The following is a 21,119-nucleotide window of genomic DNA, read 5'->3' as shown; positions in this document are numbered from 1 at the left end:
AATCACATTAGCCTGACTACTAAGTTGTATTCTACAAGTCAGTTTACCAGAAGTAGGTGGTTCTTTTAATTTTGAATGAGGGCTACTTAGCTTGTACAAGACTCTGGGTTCAATACCCACCAACACACACACACACACACACACACACACACACACACACACACACTGCTTTTTAAACTTGTACAGTTGGGTTCCTGTTGGCTTTTGCATTCCATCCTGGGATCCCAGGCCTCTTAAATGAGTTTACAATTTATGTAATTGAGGTTTAAATCTTTGTGTTGCAAAGTTCTGTGGATTTTGCCAAATGTGTCATATCACGTATCCATCAATGCCATGTCATATAGAGTATTTTCACTGTCCAGAAAAAAATCTCCAATGTTTGCCCTGTTCAGCCTCCTCCTATCCCACCCCTGGCAGCCACTAATCTAGTTACCCTCTCTATAATTTTTCCTCTTCCAGTTCTGGGGATTGAACCCAAGAGTACTTAACTACTGAGTCTCATTTCTAGCCCTTTTTATTTTTATTCCTTATTCCTTTTATTACTCATTCTGAATCCTTATCACCTAGTTCAGATTTGAAAGTGACCTTAAATCTGTTTTGAAACACTGACAAAGGCAGAGCACAGTGGTATGCACTAGTGTGCAAATCCTAGCAATTCTGGAGGTGGAGGCCCTAGAAGTATTGCTGGTTCAAAAGCCAGCCTCAGCAACTTAGCAGGATTCTGTCTCAAAAAGAGGGCTGGAGATGTGACTCAGTGGTTGAGCACTCCTGAGTTCAATCCCTGGTACTAGGAAAAAAAAAAAAAAAAACATCAACAAAGTATAAACCAGTCTTGGCTTGGCTACCAATATCCACTGCTAAACTAGTCACTATTCAACTGCCACAGTACTATATAACTTCTTTTTTCCTTTTTTGATATATTCACTACCCTGTCAACCTTCCTAGATTAACATGAGATTCAAGTTAAGAGACTGAAATGTTTTGTAAACTGTCAGTGTTTATAAAGACAATGATATTCATATGTACTAAGGGAGGATGAAGAGATTGTCAAAGTCTTCCTACAAAGAGATGAGAATATCTTTTAAAACTGATTCAGGTATTAAATTTATGTTAAATCACTAACAATAGTGATGGACAATTTAATAGCTGGCAATTCTACAGAAATAATATCTACTAATATTAAAGTCTTTTATTGAATCCATTCAAAAGTACAGTTTTGTTTTTTAAAAATAAGATTAATATAGAAATAAAAGTTAATTCTGTGACATTATATCTGGACCAACTTTCTGAATTGCAAAACAAATAACAAATATACAGTTCTCATTTTTATAAAGTGGCTTTGGCCAACAAGTGAAAAATACATCATTCCTTTTGATCTCCTATAGGATCCCTGTAGTGTATTTCAAGTAAAGAATAAGAAAGATAAAGACTGTATCAAACTATGGAGCAACAAAAAGATTTACAGCAGAAGCACTGATTAAAATGATGAATGTCCCAAATGGTGGAAGAAGCCTTTTGCCAGAGGATGCAGAAGGATTGGTTTCGGGACCTGGAACAGGAGCTGGACCTGGAGCTGGAGCTGGACCTGGAGCTGGAGCTGGACCTGGAGCTGGAGCTGGAGCTGTTAATGAGAACACACAGTCACTGACACATCATTTTTTGGTATCAAATATCATCATCTATACCATATATCCTGAATATGTAAATGCTATAAGTTAGAAGCTTACTGAAATGCTTCTACTTGGGAACAATTTTCAAATAAATGTAGTTCTTAACAAATTTCAGGTTATATTCCTCTCTCCCATCCCCATCTCATATAAATATAAATATATATATATACACACACACATACACATAGATCATCAGGTCATGCTGCTCTGGGTTTTATCTAAGGTTTCACAGGATTTAAAAGCCAAGATAATTTTTTAAGTTCTCTTGAATTTCTTAGAAATTTTTGTTTCTATTTTCTGTATATTCGTGCAAAGTAAAGACTGTCTCTTCTATTTCAAACAAGACAACACATTTCACATGCATATGCAAACCGCTTCCAGATAATAGCTTCCTTTTAAAGCATTGATTCTGCAAGCTGACAGAAAATAGTTTTTCCTCTACATATACATGGCTATAGAGAAAACTGCTTTCCTTGCATTTGAATTCTTATATAGAGAATCAGTGGACTCCATCTACAGGATAATCCGTTTTATGCTGCTCTAAACTCAGATAATGGATTTAAGGTATGTTTTTCTTTAAACAGACTGTACAGGGAAAGATTATCCCAAATGGGATAACCAGACTTCATAAGTGAAACCAAGAAAAAGAATTTTATAAAAGCCTTCATGTCACAGGGCATGGTGGTGCATGCCTGTAATCCCAGAGGCTCAGGAGGCTGGGACAGGAGGATCCTGAGTTCAAAGCCAGCCTCAGCAAAAGCGAAGCACTAAGCTACTCAATGAGACCCTGTCTCTAAATAAAATACAAAAACAGGGCTGATGGGGCTCAGTGGTCAAGTGCCCCTGAGTCAATCCCCAGTACCCCCCTCAAAAAAAGCCTTCATGTCAATTTATTTGCCATAGTTATAAACATGCAGTTGTATGAGTAGAGACAGGGAAATAGGATAAACTCATGCATTAGTATGTCATTATAGAACAGTGGTTCTCAAGAGTATAGTAAGCCCTGAGAGGCAATCTGGACAACTGTCAAAGGGATTTTCTCTTTTATTCTTTTTTTTTTTTTTTTTAATGGTGCTGGGGATTGAACCCAGGGCCTTGTGCATGCAAGGCAAGCACTCTGCCAACTGAGCTAGACACCCAGCCTGATTTTCTTTTTTATTGTTATACCAATGGGGTGCAGGTAGGAGGGCTAGATATGCTGAGATGATTAAGAGAGTTTTGCACAATGAAAAATCAACCTACTTCGTGCCCAACTTTCAAATGCACTGCTAGGCGCATATGCAAGTTAAAAACCTATTTATAGTGATTATCAGTTTTACATATAAACAAAATATTTTCAGATGGTTTTAATAAAAATTAAACATTTTTATCTAGTATCCACTGTGTTTCTTTAGTTTCATTTTCTTCTTACATAGAACAATTTCTAATCTCTTAAATTCAAATTTATTTGAATACATAAATGAAAACATCTGTTTTCATTAAGCCTTTCAATATAAGCTAAGCATTTACATATTGAAATATGTTCTTTTGTTATAAATTACATTCAGGACATTATAATATTTTTTATGGGTATAAGTACATCTGATCTATGAATCTTATTTTAGGATAATACAAGGGCTTTGTAGAATATTTGTTATTTTTAAAAAGGGTTGAAAAGATTTCAACTACTGTTTTAAAACAGCATAGTCTCCAGTCATAGCTGAAAATGATTTTTCAAGAAACGAAGTTGCCCCTATACATATTGTTATAATACCTTAAATTCTTGCAACTTCCTTTGATAAGAAAAATTAATTTCTCACTTTTTCTACATTGCAGAAATATTAATCAACAAAAGAAATGAGATATTTCTTACTAGGACTGTTGGTATTTCTTTGACTTTCATCTTCTAAAACAAAAAGAGATTTTGAGTTAATTGTATTATACATCTATTTATCTGGAAGGAAAAGATAAAAAAAAGAAAGAAAATAAAAAGGTCCAATAAAGATTAAGCAAACTTGATTATCTCGAGAGCAGGCAGGATTAATAAGTTTAGAAGTATATGGCAGGTTGCAGAAAAGTTTAGTTTTTACTCATTTATGCTCTTTGAAAAATTTCTCCATGAATATGCATTTCCATTAAAATAGAGGTTAAAATGTTGTTTACCAAAAAGGTACTTTTTCTACATACTGAACTCAGATTTTCCCAAGTATACCATTAATGATTTATTGTTTGTTATCTGTCAGGCATAATGAAAATGCTTTATGTACATTACTTCTTACAATCCTAATAGGCAGGTATTGTTAGCCATATTTCACAGATGTTCTTTAAAACACCTGTGACATGTTTTGAGATATGACATACCAAAAATCACAGAGGTTAAGTGGTAGCAATATCTGATTTCAAAACCTTTACTTTTAATCACTATTCTATACTATCTCCATGTGTGTGTCTCGCATTGAAATATTTCATTAGTTATTATATTTTCACAGTTTTAAAACTAAATTCTAGGAGCTCAGGATAGAGAATAGAGGTGTATATCAAAATCTGTCTGGAAGACAAGTGTCAAGTGGCAGAAAGTGAACAAAACTTGAAATGTTTGAGTCATGGTTGTCTCTTTCTAGCCTTTTACTGTTCCTATGTTCCACTTCCTCATCTTTGAAGTGACACTGGATTAAATGAGAACTCGTGAACTGTTTTGACATTGCCTTTTAAAAAGGCTGCACTGTACATAGTTTTAAAGGAGAGGGCACAATACAACACAGTCTCAGCAAAACCCAGGGTCCTATTTGTGAAATAAGGGAGAGTGTAGTGAAGAGCTCAATGTTAATATGCCATATAGTTGTCATTCACAGTTCTTTGATGATGCTATTCCTATGTCCTCAGATTCCCTCCCTATTCCAGTTCACTCTGGAAAGCCTCCTGCCTCATTCTGGAACAGAAAAGCCCAGCTGGACAGTAACTGTTCCAGTTTCAGGTCAAGCATCATTTTTCTCCTTGGCCCAGAGAACCTTAATAGCAGCCCACTGCTCACAATAATAAGTTCTCAACCTTCCCCTCCTCTGCCATTCAGAGAAGGATGTCAGAAACTGTAGAGCCCAAATATCTTCCCTAGGCCCCCTTAAGCCTGACATAACTGAGTGATTACAGTGAAGGACTTAGAACCACATGGTGCCTCCACCCCCAATATAGAATTTATTACCTTTTATTTCATCTGGTTCTACCACTTTTATTCCTAAGTGGAAAAAAATATTTTCAGTTAATAATTATTTACTATTTTATTACTATTTATTTTATCATGTATTTTATATTTCATTAGGTCCTAATTTACTCCCAAAAGACTGAAGTATCCTCATCTCACACAGGTAGAAGCAGAGGCACACAAAAATTAAGTAACTTATACAAAGTTACCTAAAGGAAAGTGGCAGAGGAGCGACTTCCTGAAGCTAGGTATGTCGGTCTACACAGCCCGTGTTCAACCCCCACTCCCTGCTCAGTGGCCATCTTTCAAACAACCACAGTGTTACTATCAGACCCTGATGAAAGCATCAGACAAACTCAGGTCCACACAGTGGAAGAGATAAGGACAGATGAAGTGTGTCATCAGTATCACTAGGGGTTCACTTTCAAATTGTGGCCAAACAAATCCATCAGTGCTAATCTTGGTTAGTACAAAAGAGTTGCTGAGCCCGCTTTCTGAGCCTGTATCCATAACTGAACTGTGACCATGCTGTTTCTGCGCATGGCATGCAGTTTTCATAGGCAGCACTCAGTACTATGTGGTTAGATTTAATTTAGCAGATGCTGAAAATCTAATTTCTTTAACAGGTTACCAATGCCCTAATTAAAAAAAAAAAAACCAACTTAAAAAACACTTTTTTTTTGGTAGATGCACACAAAAAACACTTTTTAAAGCACTATAATGAACTCAGGAAAAAGGATTTTAAACATTAGATAGGCGATGGCACCTGAGATTTCATGGTTTGATAGTCCTTACAGATATTCCCATGAAGTAAATATGACACTTGAAAGATGACAATTTTGAGGCATAGAAGTGCAATTACTATCATAGCTCTCTGGTAAAATATGATATGTCCATTTTTTTATTATCTCAGGAAAAAATTAATTTGAGGAGCTTTTTTTCTTCCCCTGTACATATAAAGTTCTGTACACATAAAGTTCTGAGGTTCTTCTGAAAAACGAGACTGGAGTCACTGTTCAGTTTCTCTGGCCAAGAAACTCAAGGTCCCTCAATAGCCTTGCCCTCAGTTACAGCTCTCACATTAAAAATGCTCATTTTTATAAAGGTTATTTATTCAAGGTATGTTAAATCTGTCATGGGAAATATGCTGGAAAAGCACACTTGTGGAATCACAGGTGTTTTCAGTGACTTTCAGTTTGTGCCAGTGAATACGATTTTCTTTTCTTTTTTTTTTTTTTTGTATTCTGCTACCTTTCCTATTCTCTACTATCCCCCCTCCCCTCCCCTCCCATCTTCTCACTCTACCCCATCTACTGTAATTCTCTCTTTGTTTATTTTCCAATTCCCCTCACAACCTCTTATATGTAATTTTGTATAACAATGAGGGTCTCCCTCCATTTCCATGCAATTCCCCTTTTCTCTCCCTTTCCCTCCCACCTCATGTCTCTGTTTAATGTTAATCTTTTCTTCCTGCTCTTCCTCCCTGCTCTATTCTTAGTTGCTCTCATTATATCAAAGAAGACATTTGGTATTTGTTTTTTAGGGATTGGCTAGCTTCACTAAGCATAATCTGCTCTAGTGCCATCCATTTCCCTGCAAATTCCATGATTTTGTCATTTTTTAGTGCTGTGTAATACTCCATGGTGTATAGATGCCACATTTTTTAATCCATTCATCCATTGAAGGGCATCTGGGTTGGTTCCACGGTCTAGCTATTGTGAATTGTGCTGCTGTGAACATCAATGTGGCAGTATCCCTGTAGTACGCTCTTTCAAGGTCTTCAGGGAATAGTCCGAGAAGGGCAATAGCTGGGTCAAATGGTGGTTCCATTCCCAGCTTTCCCAGGAATCTCCATACTGCTTTCCAAAATGTAACCTGGAGATCCCACATGATGAGTTGTTAACCAAAGCTAACAGCTTGTGAAAGAGCTGAAGTTTCTATTGAGTAACTTTAGCTGTAAAATCTGGAAGGTGCTGGCCTAGTGCATCCAGGTTCCAGCAACTTTGCTCTTAGCCAAGATCCCAACACAGCTAACTTCCTGCCTCGGAGACCATTCCAAGAGCACAAGAACGCTGGAGAGGAAAGGCACTTTCTCTAACCCTCGTCCCAGGTACATTTTTGTAGGTGATTGATGCAGTCATAAGGGAATATTAGTGAACACTGCCTCTTTAGTCTAGGTAACCATTCACACCTCATACTTGGGTTCAGACCAACAGAAAACTATCTTACCAGGTATTTCAGTGGATTCAAGGCTTTTCATACCTAAAGGAAGGAATGATTATTGATTAGTGACAATTAATTACCTTACATTGTTAATGTCCCCATCCTTTTACTACTTCCCCCAACAGCAGTAGAGGAAAAAAAGAGGGGAAAGAAAAGAGAAAAGGAGAAGAAAGAGAAGGAAGAGAATGGAAAAAGAAAGAAAACAGCTACAACAAAAGCACCTTTTCAATGGTTCTCACTTTCCAACAGGATGAAGTCCAAACTCCTTAAGCTAGACTTAAAGAACTACCATGATCTACCCCTTATATCTCCACCTCATCTTCATAAGGCAGTCCCTATAACAACTATTTTTAAATGAAATATTAATGGGTTGAAGTCTCTGCTTGGTTTAGCTCCTGTCATTACAGTTATTAGTTCTATAATTTTGGGCAGGCTACTTATTTACATTAAATTGGGAGTATTTTCTTATATCATTAAATGATTTTAAAAACAATTTTAAGCTTAGTGTTTCATAATGTATACATAATTTATTCAACAACACTCAACTGCTAAACACTAAGAATGTTTCTAAATTTTTGGTACTGTAATATCTGTGATGAAATATTTTTGTACATAATTTTTTGCATTTATTTCTAATTTCTCTGGACAAATACCAAAAGAGTTATAACTGGATAAAAAGATAAAAACGTTTTTAAGGCTAGTAATATACATACTATTAAATTACCCTGCAGAAAATTTTTTCCAGGGGCTCAGGGGTGTAGTTCAGTGGTAGAATATTTGCCAAACATGCAGTAGGCCCTTGTTTGATCCACAGAACCCCAAAAGAAAAAAAAAAGGGAAAGGGAAGTCATTCTAATTTATAATCTCACTAGAAAATTATAAAAATAGAGTCCTCTCCCAGGACTCTTAAGAGCATCTGAATAATATCATTAAAAAATAAGCCAGCATGGTGACACGCATCTAATCCTAGCAATTTAGTAGGCTGAAGTAGGATCACAAGGTCCAGGGCAGCTTCAGCAATTTAGCAAAACCCTGTCCACAAAATTTAAAAGTTAATTAATTAAACAAAAGGGCTGCAGATGTAGCTCAGTTGCAGATCATCCCTGGGTTCAATCCCCTATTTAAAAAAAGTAAATAAATAAAACAGCTGGGTGTGGTGGCATATGCCTATAATCCCAAATACTGAGAAGGCTAAGGCAAGAGGATTGCAAATTCAAGGCCGGCTTAGGCAATTTAGCAAGACCCTGTCTCAAAATAAAAATAAAAGATCTGGGAGTATAGTTCAGTGATAGAGCACTTGCCTAGCAAGAAAGGCTCTGGATCCAATCCCCAGAATAATAGTAATTATAATAATGATAACAGCAACAACATTTAAAATAAAATAAAAATTTGGAGATAATGCTGTGGCATGTACTAATAATCAAATGGCTATAGCTAATAGCATCTATTATTGAGACTGCTAGAGACAGAAATAAATAGAGAAACATCATTTTCATTTAGAAAAAAAGTAATGCTATTTGTTATGCCCATCCAAAACTCCCAGTCACAAGAGTTCATGTAACAAATGTTCTCTATTTTCAGGAATTGCCTGAAGATTGTTAGACAAGAGACAAAACTGCTGAGTCATTTTTATAAAGAGATGCCAAACTAAGGCACTAAGCAGTGCTAAGGCTGGCACTGCTTTCTTCCCATTCTTCCTTACTATACAACATGCCTGCCTGCTCACACCCATAAAGTGAACTGCTGCAAAATAAAAGCCCCCAGAGTTCATGAAAGTGTCTTACCAGGGTCCTCAAGACTCTGGTTTTCTTGACCTAAATTACAAAAAAAAGAAAAAAGAAAAATCAGTTTAATTGATATAAATAACAAGAGATCAAAAGAAATAGGACTTACTAAAGCTACAACATAACTATTTTCAAGGAAGGTTGAGACAGGAGGATCACAAGTTTGAGATCAATGGGGTAACTGAGCAAGACCTTGTCCAAAATAAAAATTTTAAAAATTTTGGACAAGATCCAAAATTAGCTTTGTAGTAAAGCATCTTCCTAGCATACGAGGCCTTGGGTTCAATCCCCAGCAATACACACACACACACACACACACACACACACACACACACAAACTTATTTTCATGGTAGTATGGCTACAAAGAACCCCTTGGTATATCTGTAACTACTGCCACTGAATTTTAGTGTCAGTCAGAAACTAAATGTAACTTGGCTCTCTGGCCCTCTATATTAACAAAAACATATATATATATATATACACACACACACACACACACACACACACACATACACATACACACACACACACACACACACACACACACACACATATCCTAGTAGTCTCAAGAAAGCAGGAAAATGTCTGTTTTGAATCGTTAGCTAAGGTCCCTGTGAAGTGACCAGAATTTGGGACTGCAATAGGCCATTTAAGAGGGGTTGCTGCCAGTCATGGTGGCACACACCTGTAATCCCAGCAATTTGGGAGGCTGAAGCAGGATAATAGCAAGTTCAAGGTCAGCTTCAACAACTTAACAAATCTTTTTCAAAATAAAAGATAATAAGGGCTGAGGATGCAGCTCAGTGGTATAGCACCCCTGGGTTCAACCCCCAAAACAAAAAAGACAAAAAGAAAAGGGTCTATCAAGTCCATTAAGACAGGAAGTATCTTCCAGAATATGAAATAAATGGCATATTTAAGGAAAGGGTGAATTTTTCTCAAGATAAACTTATTGTAGCCACACGGGCCAAACACACAAGGAATGTAAATACAAGACATGATTTTATTGTATCTCCATTAATGGAAACTTAAAAAAATTTATAATCACCTGGATATTTTTAGTCAAACAATACTTGTCCAGGGGCAAAAAAATTACAATGGAGTAGCATTGGTTTGGGGCACTTAAAATGGAGTCGGGAAGCCATGAATCAGATCCCAGGTGGAGTGCAGACATGCCCACTCCTAGCTCTGAGATGACCTTTGAAACACTGTTAACCTCTACTGACCTTCTGTTAAGGTATCCCTTATCCCAAACTACCCAGAGAGTTCATGCCCATTCCCTCTCTTACAAAACAGTCTGATTATAAAACACCAATCACAGTTCCTAACAAGTATTTCTAATTTTCACCCTTCTTGCAGTTTAAAGCTATAAATTCAGCTGCCATTTTATAAAACCCTGGAGCACATTTTCAAGATTGCCTGAATCTGTTTTCCTGGTTTGTGATCCCATTAGTCCCGAAATAAATGTAATTTAGATTTTATTCTTGGTGGACATATCACATGTCAGTATATTTGAGAGTTGCAAATATAGTTTTCTACTTATATTTGAATGTTGGCTTCACACAAGTTAATCTCAATGACTAAATATAGAGTTACAGCTCACAAACCTCCCAGACCAGGTCTTGAGCAATTAGCTTTTCAGATCTCATCACCCTATTCCTCAGAAAGTTTCTATATTATTCAGATCTCCAGAGCCAACTCTCTCTCACTGGAGGAAGGTAAATTTCCCCAGAATAGGTTTTATTCATCTAAGAATTCATTTGCTAAACTGGAAAGAGCCATTAAACATTCTTATATTTATGTTAACTTTATATTATAATTTTATTTTTTAAACTTAAGAGCATACTCACTAGGGTTGTAGACGTAGATGGGCTGAAAATATTCTGAAATACAAATATGTTTTCATTACTTGCTATTCTACTCAGATGTGAATGTCAGTTTCAGTCTATCTTTAAATGATTACTAAAAATATAAAGATTTGAGTTGGCTTACTTTCAAGAAACACAAAACATGGTTATTATAAGAAATGTAAGATTTCAATCAATAGACAAATGGATGTGGGTTCTTTTTAATTACACAAAGAAGAGAAAAAGTAGCCAGGAAGGCATTTAGAATTGGACCCTTGTTTTCAAAACTTTTAATAAGGAAATCTTCAAAAGGACCCACTGACAGGATACATCAGTACAAGACATTTTCTGGCAACTTTGGTTCAAATCGATTAGACTTTTAATAATGCCATTCAAGAATACTCTTGGGGGGGCTGGGGCCGGGGCTCAGTGGTAGAGCGCTTGCCTGGCACATGCGAGGCACTGGGTTCGATCTTCAGTACCACATATAAATAAATAAATAAATAAAGATATTATGTCCAACTAAAAAAAATTAGAAAAAGAAAAAAAAAGAATACTCTTAGAATTTCCTGTCTACCTTCCCAAATCTTTCCTGACTTTCTTCTAAGAAACATTTTTTGTTACATCCTGTTTTTCCATGGCAAAGCGGAAACACCTCACTATTGTTCTGTCAGCCCATATTTTCCCTTTCAGCCATTCACTCCATTCATTAGTCTTCCAAATGTTATTTCCTAAGATATAGGAATGGGAGAAGTTTAGCTCTTTGCAGATGGGCAGTGACTAGAGATGCAGGCGCACTCTGGAGTCCTTAGGCTCCCTTAAGGACAGGCTGGGATGAGTGGCCTGTTCCCTGTTTGCCTGAGGGCAAGGCAGTGTTTGAGAGAACAGCAAAAGCAAGCATGGGGGAGCAGGGGTTGTGGCTCAGCCGTAGAACACTTGCCTAGCACATGCAAGGCCCTGGGCTCGAGCCTCAGCACCACATAAATAAAGATATTGTGTCCAAAACAAATATTTTTTTAAAAAGCAAGAATGGAGCTGGGGTGGGGAGTTACAGTAAAGGTGAAGCTCACCACCTGAGAAAATGATGGTTGACAGAACAGGAGCACCATGGTGGGAAGGATTTGACTCATACTTGTGAGAAACAACACTGACAAAATTCCATTAGAGAGAACACTTGAAAGCATATCTTACCTAAGTTCTCGACACAACTTTCAGTTTTCAGTCCTGAAACAGAAAGATTAAAGCTTTGTTACATATAATCTAAACTAGTAAAAATTTTAATTGATCGGTGGCTATAGATAATTTAGTCTGTCAATTCTTAGCCTATAGACCCATAATTTTGTGGGATGCAAATGTGTTCTTAGAACAGCCACTGAATACTATATAACTTTTGACAAAATATCTAACTTTTCTGGAATTCAATTTCAGATAAGTCTGTATCTTTTATTGGACAAAAGAGAATTAAGATTGTAGTGCAAATAATCCTGCGAATTAGCTGAACTTCAGAGAGGACAACTACCCTGCATTATCCAGGTGAGCTTAGTCTAAACACAAAAATCCTTAAAAGTATGAGAGGAAGAAGAGAGCATCAGAGAGAGGCAATGTGAAGAGGGCTCAACATACTGTTTGTGGTTCTGAAGATGGAAGAAGAAAGGCCACAAATTTAGGAATGGCAAGTAGCTGTCAGAAGCTAAGTAAGGCAAGGAAACATTCTTGCCCAAGATTCTAGAAAGGAATGCAGTTTTACCAACACCTTAATTTTAGCTCAGTTAGATCCATGTCAGACTGCAGAAATGCAGAATAAATAACAATCATATATAGGTATATATAAAACAATATAACAGACATTAATAACAGAATTTAATGTCACATAAATATTAAATAAATACATAATTTACATAATGAATATTTATAATATATCTTATATATAATAAATATCTAAGATAATAAAGCTTTGATGTTTTAAACCACTAAATTTGTAATTTTTTTACAGAAACAACAGAATACATGTACACATACATAAAAATAGAAAATATCTAAAATGAAAGAGGAAAAAACTAAAAAACAATAGAGACTCACTGAATTATGGAACGACTTCAAGAAGCTCACTTTAAATAAATAAATAATAAGTAAATAAATCACTTAAAGAAAGGGGAGAATAGGCTGGGGTGTGGCTTGGAGGTAGAATGAGTGCTCAGCATGCACTCAGCCCTTGATTTTATCCTCAACAGCAGCAGCAACAACAACAACACACTCACACACATACACACACACACGCTTGCCCATACATGAAAAACAAAAGAGGAGTGAAAAAATATTTGAAGAAACAATGGCCAAAACTTCCCAAAATTCAATGAAAACCACAATCACACAAATCTTCTATCTTTAATATATAAAAAACTCCAGAGACAGTAAGAAAACAAGCCACCCCATTAAAAACGGGCAAAATATCAGAACAGATGCTTAACTAAATATATATATATATATATATATATATATATAAATGGCAAATACATACATGAAAGGATGTTCAACATTACTACTCATTAGGAACATGCAAGAGAAAAAACATATCTTTTTGGAACTATAAAAATGGAAATGACATAGCATACTAAGTGTTGGCAAGGATGTGGTAGAATTGGAACTCTTATTTAGTCCTGGTAAGGATATAAAACTACTTTGGAAAAATACTTTGGCAGCTTCTTTCAAAACTATACAAGTACCTACCATATAATTTAGCCAACATACTCCTAGATATTTATCGAATGGTAATGTATGTATATATCCATACAAAGACTTATAAAGTTAACAGATGATTTATTTGTAATAGCCCCAAAGTGGAAACAATCTAACTTTTCTTCAACAGTTGAGAGTATACAAATATATTGTGTTGTATCCAGTATTCTATAATAGAGTGTAAGGAACTATTGATATATGCAGCAACATGAATAATCTCAAAATTATTATTATGCAGAATGAAAGAGGCTATGCAAAAAAATATGATAGTACTTGAATGAAACTCTAGAAAGTACCAACTAATATTTATAGTCAGAAAGTAACCTGAGCAGGGCTGGGGTTGTGGCTCAGTGGTAGAGTGCTTGCCTAGCACTCTAGTTTTAAAATGTTTGATACTCCGAATGCTACCAAAGGATATTTCAATGCTTCAAAAGAAACACAGTCACACTTGTTATCTGTCTGGACACTGAGTGAACTACTAGCTTGGGTAGAAGGCAGTTTCAGTTATATGTTAAATGTTACCTATCATGTTACATTCTGTTTGATGTCATCATATATTCGAAAAGCTGGGTCTTAAGCAATTGTGATAAAAGGCAAGTATATGTGGAAAACAATGTGGAACATGAAATAAGATAGTATTTAATCTGATTCCAAGATCTGAGAAGCTGTGTGCAGTGTCTAACAGGCACATACCTTCCATCAGCAAGTTAAGTGTGGTAAAGAATGAAATAATCACACTTTATTGAAAAAGTAAGTGTAGCATTTTTTATAACAATTACTAAAATATTAGGATATACTTACTGAGTTATTTGTATTTACTTAATAAACAGAACTCTTGTGTATTTGTTTTAACCTAGGGACATGGAAAAAAATTATGACTAAGCATCATGAACTGAAAAAGTTTGAGAACCCCTGCATTAAACACTGCACTAGACTTATCTACGACTTATCTAGACTTATCAAACTACTGACTCAATGGGTGCCTTGCTTACAAGACTTGATACATGAAAAGACAACATAGTTCACTGATAAAATAGCCTGCCCCGGGTTGGGCAAATCCAGTGGAATGTTGCATTCATCTGTTGTAGTGATGTAAATTGGTCTTTGCCTTGGATGCTCTGTGGGATGAGGTGAACCTCAAAAGGGCATCCTGGAAGGGATACAATACCTTGAAAGTGAAACACACTTATACTGGCTCATGTGACAACACTAATACCTTAACTGGGTCACTCAGAACCAGATTACTAAAGATAAATCCATACTCAAGTGTCTCTATATGGTGTTTCCAATGCAGAAAATATAACTTGTGATTTCAATCTTATTTTACTCACATATATAAACATGAGTGATAGCATCTAAAGAAACCATCTGGGAACTGACAAAGCAGATGAAGTGTATGTGACCATCGTCTCTATTATAGCTTATGAATCTATAAGCAAATCTACCACAGTAAGAAAATCATTTATAAGGACTAGGACTTCAAATGAAAAATTCTACCAGTCTTCCCAATGAGGTTTCTCCAGAGCTGTCTGGTCTGACTATCTTCAGATACTTATAAGCTGTAAATAGCCATCCTAATTTACCTTGATTGAGTTCCCAAACACCAAGGAATCAGGAGTTGAAGAAAGAAGGGAAGTGAAAGAAAAATATACTTATGTAGGTATGCTTGCTCTGACCTCAGTATTTTGGTGGATATAAAACTGGCTTTTACTACAGTAAAAGAATATATTTCCTGTAACCTCAGCAAAGTACAGATCATATTAATCTGATAAAAATACTAGTTTATGAAATTACAGGCTGACTTTGCTTCCAGTGGCTAATTTTCTCTTGTTCTCAGAGGTCAACACAGAATTCATCATCATGGGAAAAGGACAACCAAACTGGATTTTCCCCAAGAGGAGGTGACAAGACTGTAATGGACTGGACTGGGATTAAGCAGGCAGCTTCTGACTTGGCTATCAATGATCCTGTCTCTTGGTATTCACACTCCTTTGTAATCCTCTTCCCTTGAGTGTGGGCTGAACCTAGTAACTTGTTTCTAGCAAACAGAATGAAGCAGAAGTGATGATCTGACACTTCCATGGTTAGGTTGTAGAAGTGTAACTTGTTGGTACTCTCTTGCTCATCTGATGAAGCAAGTTGCCTTGTTGTGAGATGCTCTATGACAAGATCTATGCACCTAGGAACTAAGGAAGACCTCCAGCCAACTACTCATGAGGAACTGAGGTCTTGGTTGAACTCATGAAGGACTGCACCCTGCAAACAGCCATGTGAATAAGCTAAGAAACAGATCCTTTCCAGTCAATCTTAAAATGATTGTAGTGTCCACCTAAGTATGCCTGGATTCCTGACCCACAGCAACTGTAAGATAATAAATGTTGTTTTAAGCCACTAAGTTTTGGAGTAATTTGGCATTCAATTAGAGGATGACTAATATAGGCTTAGGGTCTGTTTTCTATATCAACCTGTCTTGGATACAATTAGTCCTCAGTTATTCAATAAAACACTAATCCAGTTGTCATAATGAACGTGTTTTGCAGATATGTCTAAAGTCCACAGTTGGTTAATTTTGAGTAAGGTAGATCACCCCAAATTACTGTGCAGGCCTGGTTCAATCACACCTGAAAGGCTTTAAGAGAAGACGCTTTCCAAAAGAAGAAACTCTGCCTGTCAACAGCAGCATAAACTCATGCTTGAGTTGCTTCCAGCCTGTCCTTCGCCCCACCCTGCCTTGTGGATTTTTAGAATTGACTTGCTGGTTTCTTAAAAGCGTAAGCCAATTCTTTTAGCAATACATTTCTAAATAAATATTTCCTGCTAATTCTGTATCTATGGTTGAACCTTGACTGATTCAACAGTGATAAATGAATCTGGTGGATGAGAGTCTGAAAGAGTTGTTGGTGAGCAGTCTTCCAAATTCTTCTAAGCATTGACTCATAGTGGTGAACTGGATATGTCACTTACTCTATGGTATTGGATATGTGCTTTCTTATTTGTTTTAGCTACATGGATTGATATTCCAACCCCAGACATTTTTAGACAACAGCACAGAAATTTTGCCATTCCAAGGAAATGCTAATGGGTATCAATCAGAACCAATAGAGATACATACATTTATTAAGCTCTCAGGAGCTGCAGGTGAATTTATAAGAAATAAGTTGGATAGCTCCATGGACTCATTTTCTTTCCCCCTTTAGATGTCTTAACAGAGAGCTGGCTTGACAGGCCTCAGTAAGCTCAATAAAATACTCTAAAACAGCCATTGAAGTCCAGAGGCATATTCTTTCTAATGAGGCCACTTTCCCAACTGGGGAACACTGATATTCTCTAATCCCCAGGCTCTGTAAATATATAAATCATTATACCAAGGTTACCCCTCATTACAGAAACATTGGCCAAAATATCATATCATCTATGCCAACCCTTCAGGGGGTAATATTGCTCTATAAATCTTTCTCCTGATAAACCTGTTATGTTTGCATTGTAGGGAATCCAAAAGCTATTGCTTTCCTCTAGGTATGAATAATTTATCCACTGTTCTCCCAATCCAGATGTAATTTTCCAATTGTGTAATTTTTAACAATAAGGAAAGTAGCCTGATTACACTGCTGATATTCTACTTTTATCAAGTTTTGTAGGAAAATAGTATCAAGGATAGTTAATCTGCAGTGATTTTCTATTGAGAAAAAATAAAGGATTTTTTCCCCCTCAGAGTTCATTCTCTTATTAGATGACTACCATTAATGAGATATCAATAGTCTCTCTACCTCCTAACAAACTATTTTTAGTTAACTAGTTTTTATAAAATCCACTAAAAATTTTTAGCTTTAAATTCGTAGACAGTAACACAGGTCTGTGTTTAGTACATTAAATTTAGTGCTGTAATTTTTTTTTTTTTAATGCTTGGGATTGAACCCAGGACCTTATGCATGTGAGGCAAGCACTCTACCAAGATATATTCCCTAGCCCCAAGTGTTGTAACTTTTTAAAAATCCTTTTAGAAATATTGTCTCTTTGTATCTATAGTCATAGGTAAATCCTGTCAGTGGAACAAGATTCTGAATGTATCCTCCTGACTTGAACTTTTAAAATCCCTAGTCAGATTGTTGCAAACAGCTTGTTTCTGTTTTTAAATCAAGCTTGAATTAGTTAGCCATAGGGAGTTTTTGGACTCCATTCTCATAGTTATCTCTAGATGGCAGCAAAGAACTCCAATCTAGGATTAAATACCATAATTCCTCTCAGTTTCAATCAACACACTCAAGTACAGTGGCTTAGAGCTCCCCAAACACATGATACATATAAGTATCCACAAAGGCCTCCTTTTGTAGCTAGTCTGAATATTAATTTGCTGTGCATCTTCTGCCTAATCCTTGTTCCCCTCCCCACATCTTCACATAGGACTCAATGCATTTTTCCATGTAGGTCTTAAGCCCTGGCTCATTCAGAATCAAACCTGTTAGCTCTACCTCTTTTACTATATCACAATTCCCATCACAAACATGGAGTCATTGCCCAACATAACCCAACAACTAGGGATTAGTACAAAATCTGGCTTGTAGCCAGGGACCCACAAATAACATTTGTCTAAGTGCATGATAACACCAAAAGTAGAAGTACTTCATTTGTGTACAATGTGTCAAAATGCATTCTACTGTCATGTATAACTAATTAGAACAAATTTAAAAAGAACACCAAAAGTACTTCAACTATGTTTCTGGCTGTGATATGCTGGTAAAGTTTAACACACTTGGTGGTGTAGTACTCGTTAATTTTCCTTTTTTTTTCATTTTTTTAGAGTCTTATTAAAACTGTATTTTTAAAAATTATTATTTGTTTTAATTAGTTACACATGTCAGTACTGTGATCTTGACATATCATACATTTGAATCTAGCAATCAGAGAAATGCAAATTAAAACTACTCTAAGATACCATCTCACTCCAGTAAGAATGACAGCCATTATGAAGTCAAACAACAAGTGCTGGCAAGGATGCGGGGAAAAAGGTACACTCATACATTGCTGGTGGGACTGCAAATTGGTGCAGCCAATTTGGAAAGCAGTATGGAGATTCCTTGGAATGGAACCACCATTTGACCCAGCTATTCCTCTTCTCGGACTGCATACTACAGGGACACAGCCACATCAATGTTTATAGCAGCACAATTCCCAATACCTAGATTGTGGAGCCAATCTAGATGTCCTTCAATGGATGAATGGATAAAAAAAAAATGTGGCATTTATACACAATGGAATATTACTCAGCACTAAAAAATAACAAGATCATGGCATTTGCAGGGAAATAGATGGCATTAGAGCAGATTATGCTAAATGAAGTTAGCCAATCCCCCCCCCAAAATGCCAAATGATTCAAGTGGGGTAGGGAGGAAGAGCATGAGAAGAAAACTACCTCTAGATAGGGAAGAGAGGTGGGAGGGAAAGGGGAGAAGGGGAATTGCATGGAAGATGGAGGAAATCCTCATTGTTATACAGATTACATGTATGATGATGTGAGGAGGAAAAAAGAAGTGTGTCACATTAGATTTGGTAGAGAGAAGTGAGGGGAGGGGAGGGAAAGGGGAGATAGGAAGGACAGTAGAATAAAATAGACACAATTGCTATATGTATATTCACGACTGTTAATTTTCATTGTAAAGCAGTTTCCACTTCTCAGTGATTTCACTTTCAGTTATCAGTGGTCAACTGCAGAAAAATCTGCCTTAATTCTTACAAAAAAGAGACAGCATTCATAGCTTCTATACAGTATACTGTTATAATTATTCTATTTTATTAGTTGTTACTGTTGCTCTCTTGCTGTGCATAATTTATAAATGAAACTTCATCACAAGTATATATGTATAGGAAAATATAGGGTTTGTTATTTTCTGCAGTTTCAGGCATTCTCTGGGGGCCTTGAAACATATCTCCCATGGATAAAGAGGGTAGAAATATATAACCAAACCATGGTCAATTTTAAACTCCTGTGATATAAGAGGAACTGGGAAAAAGATATATGCCTTTAATTTGCTTTGATTAATTCTCAGTTGATTATAGTTAGCTTGGTTTTTGGTCAGGTCCAATGTATAGTTGTTGATGAGAATGAACACTTTCTTTCAACACAAATTTACTCACGGTATCCTTCATCTATCCCCTCAAGAAAAATAGTCTTTTTCAGATGCAACTCAAATACAGGAATAGAATAAGACAGATGAGGGGCCTAGAGTGTAAAATTTAAGGAGGCACTCCCTTTCAGAATCATGCAAGTGCAAGTAGTTTAAGTATATGGCCCTAAAAGTGAAAACTTCCTTCAATTTTGCAACCTTGGTACCTCAAGAGCCACAAACCTTCTGCCATCCAATCCTATCAGCTCCTAACTCAGGCATGTCTCACCCTACCCAGCCTTTTCAATTTACAGTACCTTGGGCACAATGAGGCAAGATCTAAAGGTCTAACCCACTTCTAAGACCTATGTAGTACTCAATCACAATGCTTGACACAGCAGCAATAGTTTTTGGTTCAGCTAGAGAGTCACACTTACAAGACCCCAAAAGGCCTAATCCTCACCAGTTTACTGAGTTTTGCAGAAAAAAAGAAATGCAAGGCAAGGAACATATGCTATTTAGCAGCAGGTGAGCATTAAGTATGGCCCTTCAGTGCAAGTCTTCATAGTCCAGGAATAATATTTAATCCCCCAAGATTACAGTTAGTCACAAGGAAAGATTACACAGGGAGGTGCAGGAACCTCTGTAGTTTAGTAACCTCATACCACATAAGAAGACAGTATCCTTGAACCTGCCAATCTTGTACAGGATTATACAGGTCCTGTTTGCTTTCTGGCATTCAACAAGGAGAACACGTGGGTGTGCTGCACCACATTCAGGAAGGCCCCAAACAGTGGCCTCCTGCGGGTATTTATAGTTCATTCACAATCCTCCCAGCTCACATGAACTTTGTCAAGTTAGAAATTTATTTCCCATAGGTTGTGATTCTACCTGTTGTGCGAGAAGATCAACAGGAGGCCAATTTCACAAAAGAAAGGGTTTTTACTGACCCTTTAATCATATACATCAAGGCACAATACCATAAAATTTCAGAATTTTAAGAATAAAGAAAACACATTAAACCTTTCAGATTAAAAAATAGGTTTCAGGAAGGGGTTTTATAGCCCAGTAAGAGAGTGTTTGATTAGTATGGATGATGCTCTTGTTTGTATTCAGAACCAAAAAAAAAATCAAAACAGGGGCTAGGGCTATAGCTCAGTGTGTGAGGCACTAGGTTTGATCCTCAGCACCACATAAAAATAAATAAAGATATTTTTTTTAAAAAAAAAGACTCATCCAAAGTTTTAGTAGAGTAGCTTTCAACTTTTTTTTACAGAAGTTACAGATTTAGATGTCATTGGAGGAACATCTTCAAGTTTCCAAGGAAAATAATCTCTAAAACAGAAATACAAATTTACAAAAACTACTACTCAAGCAAAAAAGTAGATCTTTCAGACACACAGTCTTAGAAAATTTGCCTCAGTGTATAATTTATTAGAAGACTGGAGAATCCCCAGTCCCACACCACTAAACAAAGGAGTGATTCAAGGAAGAGCTGCAAATGCAAGAAATAAGGAGTCTCTCATAGGAAAGGTTCCAGGACATTCAGCAAACCTAAAGAGCATATTATAGAGCAGGA

General features: G+C 36.4%; 1 protein-coding gene across 12 annotated transcripts in view; it reads right to left on the bottom strand.

Moving 5' to 3' along the window:
* Positions 1-1,174: 1,174 nt before the first annotated feature.
* ART3 (ADP-ribosyltransferase 3 (inactive)) overlaps positions 1,175-21,119 on the bottom strand; it is a 30,264-nt gene continuing 10,319 nt past the window's right edge. Inside the window, exons 4-10 of one of the 12 annotated variants that reach the window (XM_081303378.1) lie at positions 11,895-11,927; positions 10,707-10,739; positions 8,856-8,885; positions 7,078-7,110; positions 4,849-4,881; positions 3,523-3,555; positions 1,175-1,621 (exon numbers count right to left, since the gene is read on the bottom strand). In XM_081303378.1, coding sequence (XP_081159504.1) covers positions 1,440-1,621; positions 3,523-3,555; positions 4,849-4,881; positions 7,078-7,110; positions 8,856-8,885; positions 10,707-10,739; positions 11,895-11,927 — 377 coding nt within the window. In that variant the 3' untranslated portion in view covers positions 1,175-1,439. The remainder of the gene's footprint in view (positions 1,622-3,522; positions 3,556-4,848; positions 4,882-7,077; positions 7,111-8,855; positions 8,886-10,706; positions 10,740-11,894; positions 11,928-21,119) is intronic. The other 11 variants (XM_081303383.1, XM_081303385.1, XM_081303382.1 and 8 more) reach the window with 11 other exon arrangements.

Source organism: Spermophilus citellus, assembly GCF_964194105.1.
Source record: "Spermophilus citellus genome assembly, chromosome: 8".
NCBI classification, from domain to species: domain Eukaryota; kingdom Metazoa; phylum Chordata; class Mammalia; order Rodentia; family Sciuridae; genus Spermophilus; species Spermophilus citellus.
The sequence above is the reverse complement of the archived record's forward strand: the minus strand, read 5'-3'. Positions and strand labels throughout refer to the sequence as shown.